Raw genomic sequence first — 17435 nt, forward strand, 5'->3', positions numbered from 1 at the left:
AAATAGTGTTTGAAAATACCTGTTTAAGAATCCTAGGGTGAAGTTGTAGAGTTAAAACTTCCTTTGTTTGATCCTGTTATGAATGCAGAAAACAGCTAGAATCCTGAATTTTGGGTGGTACCCACTGCTTTTAAATTCATGATAACGATGTTGTTTCATCCCTTCTAAATCTAACAGAAGTGCTTTTTTCCTATAAAATGTTACTCCTTTGTTCAGCTTTCCAGCTGGTTATGTGCAGTAGATTCATCTTTAAGGCCATAGATGATGCTTCTCCCACTGCAGTTGTTTGCTTTCTGCTCTCCAGTCACTCATTGTTAGCCTTCAAACGTGCCAGCTGACCTGCTCATGTGATCGCACTGTATCTCGTTTCAGACCAAAGTAATAAATAAGCACTAGGTTTTAGGTTAATGATGGGTTTTGATTTTTATATTTTAAATGACTACACCCTAACAATCAGAAGAGTAGGTCATATGTCAGGTCTGCAAGATGGTGACAAAGAGTAATTTCCTTCCTCTGGCATTAACTGAAGAAATAATGTGTTTGCAGGAGTAGCTGTCCAGTTAATGGGAAACTACTGTTGACTTCTCTAAAACTAGAGCAAAAGTTTTATATTAAGTGAAAATTACTCTTCAGTGTGTTGCCAAATCTGGGTTTTTGGCAAGAGTTTAATGGAACTTATCAATACTACTAGTTCCTCTCTCAGTTTTTATAGCTCATTAATAATTCTCTCCTGCTTCAACTGTAGTGTTTTCCTTCTGCTTCGTTATGTTGGAAAACTTAGCCAAGCTCTAGAAAAGACATTGCAATACAGAAGAAACTGATGAAACGTGTTACTATGAAGTACATAAAAACGGTGCTCTTATTTTCCAGTAGACTGCCAGTATTTGTAGTAGAAGTAGTAGACTGCAGTGCAAGTGGTACAAATCAGGATTCTAAAATTTTCTTGAACTTCTTAGGAGCTGATCAGTCTGAGATAAGAGTAGATTGCCTGCACCAAGGACAGTTAAGCCTTCAAATTACTGTCCTTAGCCAGTGTCAGAGGACTTTCATGTGGCTGCTACAGTTCATGCGTGTTCCATGTTTATGGTCGTAGAGAGCTGTAGATTGGACAGAAACTTCTGTGGGCAGCATTTTCAGCCATCCAGTTAACCAACATGCATGGCATTTTTTCACCGTGTGACCAGTTGTGTTTGCCCAAAGTGGCACCTTGCTGGGATCAGGTTTCTCAGCTTGTTTCCTTGCTGGTTTGTATAGTGAAATAGTAGCTAGGGCACAGCTGAGCATTGTCCAGCCAGGAGCAGTCTTGCAAGCGATTGATTCAGGTCAAGCCAAATGTGTTCAGTACAGCTATGCCATCCCTAAGTGGCACTAAATGTCATCAGTCCTGGTTGTTCTGTATGAGCTGGCAACCACTCGAGTGATCCCATACTAGTAATGTTATAACCTTATAATCCTAACAACAGCTCTACTGTTAATCACCGTTTGTCACGTTTCAGTTATTCTTTGTAAGCTACTTGCTTAATTTTACCCTAATAGTGGAATGAACCTCGGTGGTGACGAAGAATGAGGTGCTAATGGTAGCATTTGCTGTGTGGTGGCATCAGAATGTAGCATCTTGAAGGAGTAAATACACTGTCTCTTCTGTGTGTGTTTTTTTTCAGCTAGCCTGACCACAGACTAATCTTTTACCAGTCTCTTACTATTTTTTTTCTGTGCAGAAGAGAAACCTGAGTGTTCTAAGGTGTTTCTTCTTCTCTTGCTTATTTATGACCTGTAGGTAGGCCAGCAGAAATCAACTTCCCACCCTTTATCACTGTTTTAACTAAGGAATATAAATATAACTACAGTTTCTTCTTAAATGTAATTCCCAGATTAATGATGTTTATTGCTATCTTTTGTTCAAAGTCCAGCCAGCTTTCAGTTCATGTTATTATTGATGACCAGTTTAAATGTTTAGAGCAAGAATCTGTTAGTGAATGAAATTATTTACTGGAAAGCTAATTACTTACCATTAAGGAGTTTAAGTGACTCTATGAAACTTATTTTTTCATTTAATACACCGATCTATGTGTTTTACAACTTCTGTATGAGAAGGTTGAAAGTTGCAGGTTGATCTATAAAAACCTAGGTGAATTTAAACACAAACCTAAGGTCTTAAGTTGGAGAAGTCAAAGACAAGAAGTTGGGAGAAGCAAAGAAAGTGGAGCAGACTGGGGTGAAGTATATAAACTTCTCAAGTTTAAATGCAAAAATTATCTGATCTCTTTTGAAGAATAAAGGTACTAGTGCATACACGGTCCTAAGATTTCTATAAGAAAGGTAGAAAATATGTTGTAACGCTTCAAGGATTGGTCTGAAGTATGTACAGTTAAAATTATACTTGTTAAATTGCTGAAGGCATGTTTGAGCTTGTATGTAAGTTTGTGCAGTAAGCGAAGTGGGCAGTTGTTCAAATGATAGTCTTCTAAGCCAAAGAGCTTGCTAAGGTCCTTGAGGTGTGATGTTTTCCAAATACCTGTAGGAGAAAAATAAGAAAGATCTCCCCTGTTCTGTGGGCAAACAGCAGTGGTGTGCAGTTCTGATCCATGAGTAAAGGTGGCACGTAACACCCAGCTGCCTCTGGAGCTGGAGCAAAGAAATACACTGGTTCCTCATGATGATTTTTTTACGTATTGTGGATGTGGATTTAAGGAACATACCTCCTTTTGCCATCTTCTTCCTGCCAGTACTGCACAATAGTAGTCTAGGTTTGTAAACTGGTTTCCTTCATCCCTTTAATAAAGCCTTGTTACTTGAACTTTCTTTTGTATGGACCCCTGTTCTCCCTACAATTGATGTTGCTATGTGTTTTTTAAAAAATAGTTGCATGTACTTTTTTTCTGTTGCAGTTAACTTCAGTAAGATGTTACTTCATTTGGCTGTGTTTTGGGGAGAGGTAGGGAGGAACAGGGATTGAATCTCCTGGTGTGGACCAAGATTTTAGAAACAGATACCTAAATTTAAGCTCCTGCAGGTTTTTTTTTCACTACCTAAGCAAGCATCCTCACCTTCAGTAGTGGTAAATGCTCTACTAGTATCATTCACTCCTGTCGTTGTCTTCTCTTTTTAGATGCCTTTATCTTACCTGATAATTCTAGTGACTTTTAGTGGAAGAAAAACAAGTTTCTTACCTTTTGTTTTAAATCTTAGTTTATCAGCACCTGATAAACAAATCTAGCAAATGTAAAGGCTTTTAAAGGAACTTTTGGACTAGCATAGTATTGGTGTATGCAATTTTCTAACTGTAAGTTTCCAAATAGATAAGTACACAGTGCTGATGGCAGCGTGTGCTGCTCATGCTTCAGAGGAAAACATCTTGAAGACTGTGGAACTACTGCTGTCAAGGAATGTCGACCCTAACCTTACTTGCAGGTACAAAAAAAAAGTCTGTGAACACTGTATTATGTAATATTACTGTAGAGACATTTTTAGGCTTAGTTGTTACCACTTAAGATGTCTACTTCATTAGCTTTTTGTAACTTTGCTGCTCTCTGTATGTACAGAAAGATAAGTGTGCAGGTGTTTTTTTCTTCTAGCATAGTCATTCACCTGACTAAGCGTGTGATCAAATTTAAATGTGTGTGTGTGTTGTGTTTTTTGGTGTTTTTGTTTGTTCTTAATTTTGTTGTGCTTTTTTTAAAGATAATTATTTTAATCCCTTTGGTTGACAATAGTGTAAGCACAGGAAATATACCCTATGATTTGGGAGAGGCATATTTCTCATTCTGTGTAAGGATGTGGGTTAACCCATCAGTTAATCGATTAATTCTTTATTTAAATTCAGGCTTTGCTTTTGAGCTTTTTGCGATTATCTAGCTATATTCCTTACAGAGATTCCTGTGGAAAAAGTAAACTTCTCTGTAAATAAAAGTTATTCTAATGCAAGCATGTTTTAATCTCCTTTTAAAAAAAGCAGATGACAGTTTGTTTCTCAAATTACCGTGTCCTGTCTCAGCAGTCTGAAGCAATGCATTGTGAGCTGTCTTTACTTGCATAGTCTGCTGCAGTGATTTGTTTTAAATCATGAAGAAGGAAATTCTGGGCTGATCCATTATGAAGTATCCTCCCTCTGCTGGAAAAAAAAAGCTTTTTGTTTAGTTCAAACTGAAACTGCTTGTTTTTCACTTGACTGAACTTACTTTTTTACACCACAGCTTTTTCATCTCTTTACCACATTACCTAAAATATGTGGACTGTGTAGTGATACAAAAAGAACAGAATCGGAGGCTTGTGGGTTCTTACTAAAATAGTTCAATTAATTTGCTGGGCCTGACCCTCACTGTAATCATAGTACTGATAGATAGGGAACAATAATAATAATTTATTTACAAAGTTGTGCTGAAGTGGCACTGATCTACAGCACTAAAATTAAGTGCCCCATTCATTCTTTATAAGCTAAAAATTGTTCATGAAAGAAAACTGCAAATTCTGAAATAATTACAACTTGTTGCCCTCGGATAGCTGGGTATTAAAATAAATGTCTTGCCTGAAAAAATAGGGGGAAATCTTTCCATTATACAGCTTTGCCCTGGGTGTTTGAAAACAAGCTAAAGCTGGAAGTTTACACTTAAAAAGGCCTTTGGCTGAACTTTGAAGAAAAAAAGACTGGCTTCTGACACAAGAGTTGGGAATTTCAAGGGCAAAACCTTATTTATAAACTCAGTGTGTCTTTTGCATAGTTGATCTTACTTATTTACTATCTCTCTTTGTTCCCTAAGACCTTGTGCTAACATGCGAGTTAATTCTTGAGTAGTACCAGATCCCGTGTCCAGTTGTGGTAGTTCTTGCTTTCTCAAACGAAAAGGTAACTGACAATCCAAAATGTAGCATTTCAACCAAACAAAAGTAGAAGTTAGATGACAAGAGCTGGATTTTTTCTTTTTCAAAAATCTCCCTGCTGCCTTTTTTTCCCTTCCCAGTATTTGACTTCCATGCATACTGCTCCATTATTAGAATTGCTAATGGCAGTTTAGCTGCTGCTTTGTGGGGGCTTCTTCCAGTGTGTTCAGAAACACTGGGATGAAACCCATCAGAATTCTGTGAAGATCATGAAACTCAACAAATCCTCTGCATGGCACTCAAGTCCTGCTTCGCCTGTTCTTTTAGATCAAGCAGAGTGTTCCGTAAGAGGACATCTGAACTGTCAGTGAGTAGAGATTATCATGAGTCTTCACTATGTGATCAGTGCACTGCACGTTAAGAACTAAACTTTGCATTATTTGGTTATCTCAGTACTTAAAAAACAGTGATTTTAGGAGTCTTCCCTTGCATCCACCAGCAACTGAAATGTATGTGAATTCACAGCTGAAAATCTAACTGTGGTGTAAGACAGAGTTTGATACTTGTTCTTTGTTGATCTGGCAGTGAAGCCATATGGATTGTTCTTTGATTTCACATCATTTGGAGGTGATAAACAGGAATTCGAACATTTTTTTTGACTAATTCATGAAGTGTGCATGACGAGGCAGAAGAGTACTAAAAATAACCTGTTATTTGAAATGCAGTCTAAGAAAGAAGACAAGTTTAAGAGTGGATAGGTAAATGGTTTCTTTGCAATAGAATAGAATACTAAGGAGAAAGTATTAAGCAGAGTAACTTCTGTTATTTTTGCTGAATTAAAATCAGGAAGTAAAACTGGTTTTATAGCCACCAGTATTTATTGAGAAGGCAGTGTATGAAAGCAGAAGTGCCAACTGCAGAGTTTTGAAAGACAAACAAGGTATTGGATAGGTGAAATGAGAAAGCATTGTAAGACCTGCTCTTGTGTAGTCTTTGCAGAGCTACTGTACTCGGAGTGCTTCATCTAAGTGAATGCTAGCTTGAGAAATTAAATGTTTTTATCTTGTACGATTTACCTCCCCCTTGCTCTCAAATGTAAATGATATACTTAAGCCTTTTGTAAGGCCTGGAAATATTTAAGCAGACTCTTTGTTATTTGTTTGGTTTTGTTTTTTAAAAACTTATTTTTACCTGCAGTGCTTTCTAAAAGGTACACTGGTTTTATTAATATTAACCTGTGACTTCATTTTAGACAGAAGTAAAAGAGTATCACCAACTGACAACTAAATTACAGAACAATTCCTAGGATTGTATTTCATAGGTTGTTTAGTAGACTTGGATTTTAATGATGATACCCTCCAAATTCTTGTTTATTTAAGTACGATAAAAGAAACCTAATGGCTTTGCAGGTAAGGACAGTGTTTTGAGTTGATGTTTCATGCTAACAGATTTTTGTTGAAGGACATACAAATAGGTGAATGACTGCAACTTCCTTTATTTTGAAATAAGCTCTTTGTTGCATGTTCTGTGGGATGTGTGTGTGGCGTTTTTTGCCTCAATCTTAAAATTTCTAGTATAGTTGAATCCTGGTCAATGACCAAGACTCTGTTTCTGTTTTAAAATGTTTATGAATTTTGTGACTGGAGAAAATCTTCAAAACAGTTGTTGTTTGCAAGTATTATAACACCAGAATCTTCTTCTGTCTTGTTATACTTGTGTTGTTGTGAAGATTAAAAATTGAGATGGAAGCGTACTGTTAAGTACAGCAATGCATGCACGTTAAAATACAGTCACCGTTCAGGTCTGGTGTTAAATTGCCTACATTAACTCACTTCTGCTTACATTCGGAGTAGTTTTAAGGAGTATCAAGAAACTGTTTCACAATGGAAGTTTTAGGCTACTTTTGCTCTCAAGAAAATCGTAGAACCATTTAGTTTGGAAAAGACCTCTAAAATCATGAACTCCAACTGTAAATACAGATGATAGTGGGAGGGTAAAATTTTCACCTCAGTATTGCCCAGTTCACAAGGTAGGTCTCTCTTCAGGTTGCGTAGACAGAATAAAGCAATTGTGTAACACCTCAGTTTTAGCAAGATATTTATTGCTACTGATAAGATAGTGAGTCTGCATGGCTGCATAATAATTTTAAAGACCTTGATGTTATCGCGGTGTGATAGTTAACTACGCCAAATGACTAATAGTCCATCTCAGCAAAGGCAAATAGCTTGGGAAAAATTAATGCACTACAGTGTGGTTTATGGCCAGGGCATTTAATACTGGTTGAAAATCAGGGCATTTAATACCGATTGAGTAAAGATCTTTGATCTTCTTCTGCAAGAAAAGGATCTTGTGATACCTCATATTAGACCTTGTTAGTTCGAGAGGGTGTCTCATTCTAGCACTATGAACTCACAAAGACATTTTATTATGTTGGTCAAACATCAGTACAAAGGGACTAAATATTAAAAAAAAAAAAAAAAAAAAAACAGATGGAAAAAATTACTCTTAATAAAAGTACTGTGTTCATCTGGGCTACGGCCATGTGTGTCTTCCCTCCTTTTATTGAAGTTAGGAAAAAGTCAAAAGTGCAGTAAATGCGTGAGTTAAAAGCCATTCTTCTAACCTTAAGTGTTGAAGCTTGTTCATCACCCTTTTTCGTAGTAGAGGGGAGTCTAGACACAGAAATGGACGATTTGGATGACTGTACTATTTTCAGCTAGTATTGAATGCACAGTGGTACCACCAGGCTTGGTACTGTTAATCAGAGGCAGAGATACAAGATACTCTGGGACAGTACCAATGTTAGACACTGTTTGCAACAGGCTTTGTGAGAAGAACAATATATCCTCATGTCTCAGGATGTCCCCTGAGCAGCCTTTCTGTAGAACAGAAACAAAACCTGCACTGCGATCCATTAGCATTATACCAGCAAGGTTCTGTCTCAAGTATGTTTGGCTTCTTCTTTTGGTAGTAGTGTTCACTGTTCATGGTTATTTGCATAGAATTGGTGGTGGTGTTTTGTTTTGTTTTGTTTTTCCACATGATAATGTGGTTTACTTGTTTTTCTCTTTTAAATCAGAATATGCTGCGTCTTCAGCTAAACCACTTTGCTTGTAAAAATGGGACAGTGTGAGGAGGTAGAAGGACAGGGCAGGATGATTGAACATGTCATAGCATTTGCAGTCCCCACTGTTACCTTTTATGCTAATCACTTTTATAATCACCTCCTTTGTAGACTTCTAGCTGTGTGAAAATTACTTTGTCTATTTTTTCATCTCCTGTGTTATGTAGAACTTACGTATCTATTTTCTATCTGTTTTACCAGAATTATGCAAATGTTGAGAAACAGAAGCATAAAAGAACGGTGGTCTAAAATGAAGTCTGAAACTAAGCCTGACATATATTCTACCCCAGCCTTCTTACTAGAACTATACGCTTAATTCTCCTAACAAGCTCTCCTTCAAGATGGTAGAATGTTCTTCTGCCACCTTGCTTTTAAGAAAACAGTGTTTTTTAAAAAAAAAAAAAATTAAAAAAGTATATTGCAGCTCACAAAAGTATATTGCAGCTCACAACCTGCTAAAGTAGGTTCCAATCCTGTTTGTTGTACAGAGTTTTCCACCTCGCTCCTTAAAATCCTAGTAAGCTTGCAAAGGGACAAACAGCTTCACTTCTGTTGCTATGGGCACACTGCTACTGTTTCATTTCTCAGTTATAAGCATAATGTACATCACTGGAGTTAATAAACTGGCTCCAAAAGCTTCTGAAGATGCTTCTTGGTTTCCTGAACCAATATTCAGTTTGCACATCAACTAATTAAAATACTGCTGTCTTGTAGCTTTTCTTCTCTTTGGGGTCTCAAGAAGAAAGTATTAGAGACTAAATTGATAAGGTTGTTTACTACCTGCTATGTTTTTTTTTCCCTAATGTTAGTGATATATCGTTTTAGGAAATAAACCTTTCTGCAGTTGTGAGACTTTAAATACAACTTATCCTTCTCAAGATTACCAAGCTGCATTACTAAATTTTGTACAAATATCTCTTTGATGGAAAGAAACCTGCGTGTGGGTGGAAGACATCTCTTCCTTTCCTCCCTCATTGAGAATCTTCTAGAAAGGTGGACTTTGTTTCGCTTGAGAGTGATTCCAACCAGAAGAATGTGTATTTGTCAGACGTGGTGAATTCTGCACGACAGGTTCAACTTACATCATGTTTGATTAATAAGTTGCTTATGTGCACTTTAAGATTTGTATCTATTTTATATTGACTAACCCTTGAGTATCATGTCCAACATGGGCAAATGCCATGTGGCAAATTGTGCAACGCCAAAGGACTTCACAGGTTCTTGCAAAACAGGTGCACAGGTACTTTTATGAGCCAGGTTGCTGAATCTAGAGTGTCTGCAAGGTTCCTCAGAACGAAGAGAGGATTCTTCAGATCACTTACTTGGATTGTTATCACTATGCTTTATGTGTATGGCTTTTTTAGATTGTAGTAAGATGTACCGTGTCTTCAACAAGAAATGATGGATGTTTTGGATCTTAAACCTTGCAGTTCTATTTGCAGGGGTTTTTTTGTTTTTGTTTTTTACAGGGTTGGGATAGCAAAGTTGTTTATTTGCTTTATTCCCTAAAGCTCGTCTTCCACCCACTTTCAGACATACATGTAAATGGGCCTTGCTTTCCAAAGAAGTGGTTTTGTCAAAGACATAGCATGGTATCCCCTCATAGATTCTGCTGCATAAATGCAGTTGCATATTTAAGCAGTGCTGTAAATGTTTCTACCCTAAAACAGGCTGTAGCTTTTCAATTTAAAACATAAATGAAACTGGAATGCCTGAAGTCAGAATTGCCTATTCATGTTGGTGGACCTTTTAAACATCACATTTATTGGGTTTTACTTAGAAAGGGAGAAGTACTTTCTCAGTGCCTCTCATGTCATCAAGTTGTTGCCTTGATTTCAGATGTTATCCCTGCAGTACTGTGCGGTTGTAGCCTCTACATGTTGTACTTTGGAGAAAAGAGTGTTCTGTTGCCTCTGGACTTTTGTTCAGTATTTTTTCTTTGAAAAAGCAGAAGATAATTGCGAGGTAGTAGCGGTGTGCAAGTTTCAAAAAAAAAAAAAAAATACTAGAAGCAGAATAAATGAAAATGGATGGGAATGTACTGTTCTTGTAGACAGAAACACTTCAAAGGTGGTAGCATGGAAAATCTGTCACAGGCTGCCTATCACCAAATGCAAATAAGTGTGGGAAGCAGTGTCTGCATTGGGCAAGTACCTTTTGATTCTGTTGCTACAAATTACTAGGTTGTAATCAACTTCTATTTATTCTTTAAAATGATGATATTGATGTTCATAGGTCTCTGTCTCTATATAGACATTGTGTGTATATATAGCATTATTTAGTTAAGTTAGAGGGACTGACTATAGAGTGTTTTTCTCTGTTTTTTTTGCAGTAATCTTGATAGGATCATAGAGTGATTGAGGTCAGAAGGGACATGAGGAGCTCTTTAATCAAGCATTTTCTTTAAGCTACATCAGCTATGACATCAGGCTAGGTTACTGTTTGGCTTCTAAAACTGCTGAAGAAAGAGACCAGGAAACTTTTTTATGCAACTAGTTCCACCAGTTGACCCTATTACAAGAATCCACCCAAGATCAGAATCCACCAATGCACCCTATTTATTATAAGAAAAGTATTTCCGTACATTCAGTCAGAACTTCTACTTTTGAAAAGGTTGATGGGCTAAAATAAATTAGTTAGAGACTGGTGCAATCTCTTCTTCATTTCATTTCCAGATTTTTCTCGTATTAAATGTGCATCTTGAGGAGGTGTAGTTACATTCCGTTTTCCATATTTCCAAGTAATAGATGGCTTCTTCACATTTATATGCCTGTTTTTTCAGTAGACTTTTACCTGTGCTTGTGTAAGACAAAATACTAACCTAACAGAACCTTTTGTGAATAAGAAAAAAAAAAAAAAGATGAGCAAAGCCATATTTCTATCAATATTCTTGAAGTAAGCAGAAAGTCAGCGTTTTAAGGCATCTGCTTTGATATACATATGCTTTTCGGGGTCCCTCTAGTGGTCAACATTGTACTTAAGAAACTGATAAAGTTTAGGAAAGTCCCTCAAATTGCATCCTCGCAACATAAAGTTTTGACAGCAAATTTTTGTCGTGGAGCTGTACGTTAAAAATATATAACACTTTCAGGAAAAAAAAAAACAAAACAAAAAACATTGCGTTTTAAGAAACAGTTAATTGTAATCAGACATCATTAGTAAAATATTTCAGTTTATAACTTCTTAATTCATAGCAACGAGAAAATCCAACTCTCTTCCAACCCTTTTAAGTTCTGTGGTTTTATTCCATCAAAGGGTAAGTGTCAGGACTCCCAAAAAATACTTTTCTAAATGGAAACATCTGAGGAATATCTTTTTTCTTTCAGAACATTCAAACCAACTCACTGTGGTTTCATTTTACAACCATAAAAACATCTGAGTAGAAGTATAAGATCAGTAGACTGTTGTCAACACGGTTTTGGGATATAAAAAAAAAAAAATGGGAAAGATAGTGTCTGTAAGTCCTTACTACTTAGTCAATTGCAAGAAATAACTTTATATATATATATATATGTATATATTTTTACATAATATACCTGTGGATGTATAGGGAGAAAAAGTGTCAACACTTCAGGGAACAGAGAACAAAAATGAGGCAAAGGACAAAAATATTTTGATATACATTTGTTCTTACCATTTAAGAACTTATTTTAAAAAATACCATTTAAAAAAAAACAACTTAGTGTGGTGTTTCTCTGTAATTTTCTGAAGACTTCACCTGAGTATACCCAGGTAACATTTTGAATGTGAATTGTGCTTGTGCACCCTGCACTCACACTGCAGCTTTGCACACTCACAGGAGTTGTGTGACCTGTGATTCTTGGCTTATATTGTTTTCACCAGAGATAATTTTGCAAATACATACATAGTTGTTATTTTTAACTGAATAGTTAAAACGAGAAGAGTATTACAATTTACAGTTTGCCTTCCACAAAACTGCAGTAAATCTTTTTGGAACTTTCAGTTTAAATTAAACCATGTATAGAATTAATCACTTAACTGTGTTTCCCTTTAAAAAAAAAAATATATATATATATATATATATTTTTTTTTTTTTTTTGAAGTAAAAAGTGAAGGTGCTACTTCCCTCCCTCCCCAGATACATGTAGATGAAAGGAATGGGCAAATTGATAATATTCTCTGCTTTTAATAAGGTGGCAACACTGATCTACACCTGTCCTTATTCCCTGATTAAACTGCTCCATGTACTGAATGAGAGAGAGATGGTCTTTAAAGAGAAAAAAAAAAAAAAGTTTCACGTAGTTAAGAACCAAATCAGAATTGGTTTAGTCACCCAAGTTCCTGTGTTTCATATCTGGGAAGGGTTAAGGATATTTTTGTTTCAATGCACCGTTTTGACTTCACTTTGTTTCATTTAGAAAATAAATGCCAACTCTTAAAATGCTCTAAAAAATGCTAACTGATCGAAGTTGCTGAATCTCTGTTCTGTTAAATTGAACCTTGTGGTAAAGTGTGAATGTGGTGTCATGGGCTTTCTTCCTCTGAATTGCTCTACACATATTCAGTCTTCACTGAATTGAGGTGCCCTCCTTGATAATGCAGTGAGCTTTTAACATCTTGATGTTCTTGTCCCCATTCCTTTCAGGAGACAAATGACTCCGTTGATGTATGCAGCTAGAAAAGGCTATTCTCGTGTTGTTGGGCTTCTTGTTGCTCATGGATCACACATAAATGCCCAAGATGAAAATGGATATTCAGTAAGTGATCTACTTCCATGTATTTTAACTAAAGTTTAAAAAACAACGTACAAACAGGAGCCCATGAGCTTGTTTCTAGTGTACCTTCCTCAAAAATGCTCACTTACACTCCTTTACCACCACCTTGAGATTGTTTTGCACCGTCTTTGTCTCCGGATTCTGCCATGTAAGAAATTACACAGGTTGTATTATTGATTGAACCTCTATTCTTACTGTGTTTTTTTTTGTTTTTTTTTTTTTTTTCTTCATATGTAAACTTGATAAAAACAAGACTGTTCTTATGCAGGCATTAATATGGGCAGCACACCATGGACACAAAAATGTCATTTTTAAGTTGCTGGAGCTTGGAGCTGACAAAAATCTACAGACTAAGAATGAGAAGACAGCAGCAGAGCTAGCAAAAATCAATAAGCATTTAGAGGTACTTCATTTCTTTTTGAGATGCAGATTCTGTGGGTTTGGGTTTATTTTGTTGTTTGTTTACTTGTTTGAGATTGCCTCAGAATTTTTCTGTAGAAGTGTTACTTTAATAACTAAACTGTAGCAGCTAGTTGCATACATTTTGTGTTCCATCTGTGCTGACTATTTTCTGTTACATCCCAACTTAGGACAGTGCTTTGAATGCTTTTAAGGGTTTGTTTTTGTGTGTTGTTGTTTTTGTTTTTTGTTTTGTTTTGTTTTTTTTGAAGTTTGGGGATAATTCCCTTTTTTCTGTAGAATCCTTGCCTTTGAAATACAGATTTGACAAGGGATTATTAATGTCGGTACTGTTGATATGAGAGGTAGTAAAAGAACACGTTTCCTTCTGTATGCCCAAGTGTGTGAGAGAATGTAGATATTAAACTATTTTGCAGTGTGTAGTTTGTGGTTGAATTTGGAAGGTAAAAGGCTAAAGCTAAAAGGGGGAAAAGGGGAGTAGCGGTATGTACTGGCTGCCTTCCAAATCTGTTCCCAGGAGAGAAGACAGTCTAAAACAATATAAATTGGTCATCAGATCATTGGAAGAGCAGCAACTCATTATCAGCATAAAGAGAGCTGCTGAAAACAGCATATATTTTCCTAAAATAAATCTGCTTACCGCTGTTGCTGGATGATGCATGGTGGATCAGACAAACCAGGCTTGTGTATTTTGCTTCGAGTTGTTCTTGCCAATGACATGGGTTTTTGCAGTGTCTCTTTAAGAATGTTACTCACGTTAGTGAATTGGGATTCACTGTAATTAGATTTTTTTTTCTTGTTATTATTTCTTGTAAGACTATAGGGCTAGGCAGGAGCAGAAGTGTTAACTATGCACAAAGTTGTCAGCGTAGGCTAGCAAGATCAGTGTACGAGGCTCAGTGATCTGTCAACTCAGGTTACTGAAAGGGGCTACAAATGCTTTCTGCCTTTGATAAATGACTTGTTCAGCAGTCTGTGGCCGTATAATCTTATAACATGACTTTGACAGAAGGGAAAACAGGCTCCTCCCGTTTCAGAGGTGGGTCTTGCCTCTTGACCTGTGAAGTGCTAGCTTTCGTACAATTACTGCAGAGTCTTGCAGATGTTACAGGATATTTAATGGTCCTGAGCTCCAGATCAGGAGTCTGCTCTTTATCCTGTTGGCATCCCCATGGGTTGTCACATAGGCTGTGTCTGCAGAAACTAGCTCTGGGAGGACACATTTTTTTTCCTTGCATATTGTACAGGCTTTGGCTGGGATGGATTTTTTCTTTATAGCAGCTCATGTGGTGCTGTCCAGATTTGTGACCCGAATGGTGGTGGTGTCGCAGCGGTGGTTTGGCTGTTGCTGAGCGGTGCTTACGCAGCGTCACTTCACGCACGTGCACCTTGGCTGTTTGTCACTCTTCCCCTGCCAGTGAGTAGGCTGGTGGGAGCACAGCTGGGTGAGCTGAGCTGAACTGACCAGAGTTGTTACACACCGTGTGACATCATGCTCAGCCAGAAGAAAAAATGTGTGTGTGGGGGTTGCAAGGTTCTTAGAGACTGGCTGGGTGTCAGCCTACTACTGGGAGGTGGTGAGTGATTACCTTTGCATCACTTGCCTTTTTTTTCCTTATTTTATTTCACTAAAACTTTATCTTGACCCACAATTTTTTTCTTGCTTTTGGTCTTCCAATTCTACCCCATCACATCGTGGGGAGTGAGCAAGCAGCCACGTGGAGGCTTGTTTGCTAGTGAGAGTCAGCCTACCACGTATATATGTGTGTGTCTTTGCACAAAAAACTGGCTGGTCACCTGAATTTCAGAAGCTTGGTCTCACCATTCCTTTGGACTTTTGGGTGTTCCACTAGTTCTGCTAGATTCTCTAGTAACTTAACTCATGCAGGGGCAATTCAGTTTATGGAATTCATCACTGATGCATAATGATATTTGATGGAAGGCTTGCTTCTTAGTCAGTTGAAAGAGTCCTTGTCCATCAGGTACAGTTAACTTAGAATCATCAGTTATAAACTGCTAAATGTTGGGTCCATGTATGCGCTGGAAATGGAGATGTTAAAACAGCTTTATGCTTTAAGCTCTTCAGAGAACTTACTCCCTTGAGGGTGTAGAACTCTGGTCTACTAATAATTACATTGGTGTACTGCTGCTTCTGAAATGCAGGATGCTAGCTCTTCTAGGACTGCATTACATACATTCTTTTGCTTTGCATCAGTTCAGTGTTGAGCTTTGATTTTGATTAATTCAGAAATGCTCTTGATAAGCTCTGTGGGCTTAGTCTTAACTCCTCACTGTAGTTCTTTTAGAGAGAAGAGATGGCAGATGTTTGTTCTCTGTGTGTAGTAACTTCTGATAGATCTCTTTGTAGTCTTACTTCTGTGTATTTCTTTACACGTTTTAAGTTAAATAACAATTATTTCATTTTGGCTCTTTCAGATTTATAGTTTACTCTCTTTGGCTGTAAATCACTCACAAGGGAAATACCATGAAACGATTAAGCAAGAGGCTATCTACAAATTTCTGACAGCTGTCCCTGACCACAGAGTTGGGTAAATAAAGTCATAGCATAACTTCAGTTTATAAACATTCCTGAGAGATTGTATTTGTTCATATCAATGTGATTAAGTTTTACTGATACGTGTTGCGTATATTTTGGAGCACTACCAAGAGGCCACAGTAAGTATATTAATATACTCTAAATTTTTCAAGACTGCATAGTTCCTTTGCATTATGAACAGTGAGCATGCTCTAGATCTTTCCTGCCTCTGACTTGATGTAAAGTAGAGGCAGAGTCCAGTGCCACTTCATTTTTTTTCAGTTTGATAGTACTGAACGTTTGATAGACTTCATTTGATAGTAAATTTCAAATACTTTCACTGAATGCTTGTTTTCAGTGTTAGTCCACCAGGACCAGCTGTGCCCCATTCTTTCTTCCACGTGTATGCAGACACTTGGGTGGCCTTGAGAAAGTCCAAGTGAAGTACATGTGACTCTGAAGCATGCAGGTGTTCTCTGGGTGAACTCAGCACCTGCTTCAGCAACCTTGAAGATGTCTGATACTGTTTTGTTCCAGAACATAAAGCTAAGAAGTCCTCAAGAAACCATCCACTTTTCCTCCTTGAGTGACGTAGTTTGCAGAAGACAATATCCAGAGCCCATAGTCTCTGTGCAGTCTGTTCTGGTTGGTCAGGTTGGTTTTCAGTGTTCCTGCTCAGCCAAGTCATGCTGAATTTGAAATGCCGCAGTTCCGTACCATGGGGCTGGCTGTAGGTCACACGCTAGCAGTTCGGAGGTAGTGTCAGGGCACCTCGTTTCAGACAACCTCATCAGGTTTGGTCATTAGAGAAATGTTTACCTCAATAAGGTTTTTATATTCTGGGGCTTCAACTGCGGTCATCTCAGAGGTACTTCGTAGAGCTGCAGGGTGAAGGTTTGGCATTGTAGAGTCAGTTATCTGCACTGTCCTCTTTGTTCTTGCATGTTACCAATAAAATAAGTGAGTTAGCACCATGCAGCCATTATCCGAATTCTGTGCTGTTGAAACTTGATGGCGGCTAGAGGGCATTGAACCAGTGTCGTGGTAATCTTGATAAGCTTTTAAAATAAGACACTTAAATCCTGTAGCCCACTTAAAAATAGTTTGTGGCAGCCAGATGTCTGACCATGCAGACCTAACTCTGTATTATGCAGTTTTGCACTTGTAGGATTTCACTGCGTTAGTAGGCTTTTTCTAAACTCTACCAGTTTTGTCTGTATCATTTCTGGTGATTACTGTGACTCCTGGTTTCAGAAAGCAGTCCCTCTGAGTCTAACGGATGTCTGGCTGTTAAGCTGTGTATGAGGGAATGGGTGTTTAATTTACACACACACATGCACAAAGAGTAAGTTTTTTTTGTCTGATGATTCAAGAAGTACGCTATACCTTTGTTTACTCCATCATATTTCCTCAGGCTGAGTGCTTCCTTCCTGCCGTTTGTCTGCATAATTTTCATCACAGGCGTTGCCAATTGGCTTCTAAGTTTCCATTTCCTCTCCAATCTGCTCCTCATGCATCATCTTGCGCTGGGTATCAGTTGTGCCCCACAGTGTGTGGTCAGTGAGCATAACCTGGCATTGATGCTGCTGTCATTCGTTTCCAATCATTAGGTAGTGAGGGTAGCTTCAGTCGTTGCCTTCTGCTGTCCTGAACGAGAATTGTCCTGGCTCCAGGTGCCTGTACTGTTCAAGGAGGCAAACACCTGTCAAGAATTTGCTCTCTCAAACTTCAGATTGCTCCTCTCTAAAGAGTCATCATCTTGTTGAGAGGCTTTCAAGTGAACATACAGATGCTGAATAAA

At 37.7% G+C, this 17435-nt stretch overlaps 1 protein-coding gene across 1 annotated transcript in view; it reads left to right on the forward strand.

Annotated features, from left to right (window-relative positions):
- Nucleotides 1-17435, forward strand: part of ASZ1 (ankyrin repeat, SAM and basic leucine zipper domain containing 1) — a 36786-nt gene that overhangs the window by 6882 nt on the left and 12469 nt on the right. Inside the window, exons 4-7 of the mRNA XM_032205214.1 lie at nt 3300-3411; nt 12549-12660; nt 12947-13081; nt 15535-15647. Coding sequence (XP_032061105.1) covers nt 3300-3411; nt 12549-12660; nt 12947-13081; nt 15535-15647 — 472 coding nt within the window. The remainder of the gene's footprint in view (nt 1-3299; nt 3412-12548; nt 12661-12946; nt 13082-15534; nt 15648-17435) is intronic.

Source organism: Aythya fuligula, chromosome 1 (genome assembly GCF_009819795.1).
Source record: "Aythya fuligula isolate bAytFul2 chromosome 1, bAytFul2.pri, whole genome shotgun sequence".
Classification (NCBI taxonomy): Eukaryota; Metazoa; Chordata; class Aves; order Anseriformes; family Anatidae; genus Aythya; species Aythya fuligula.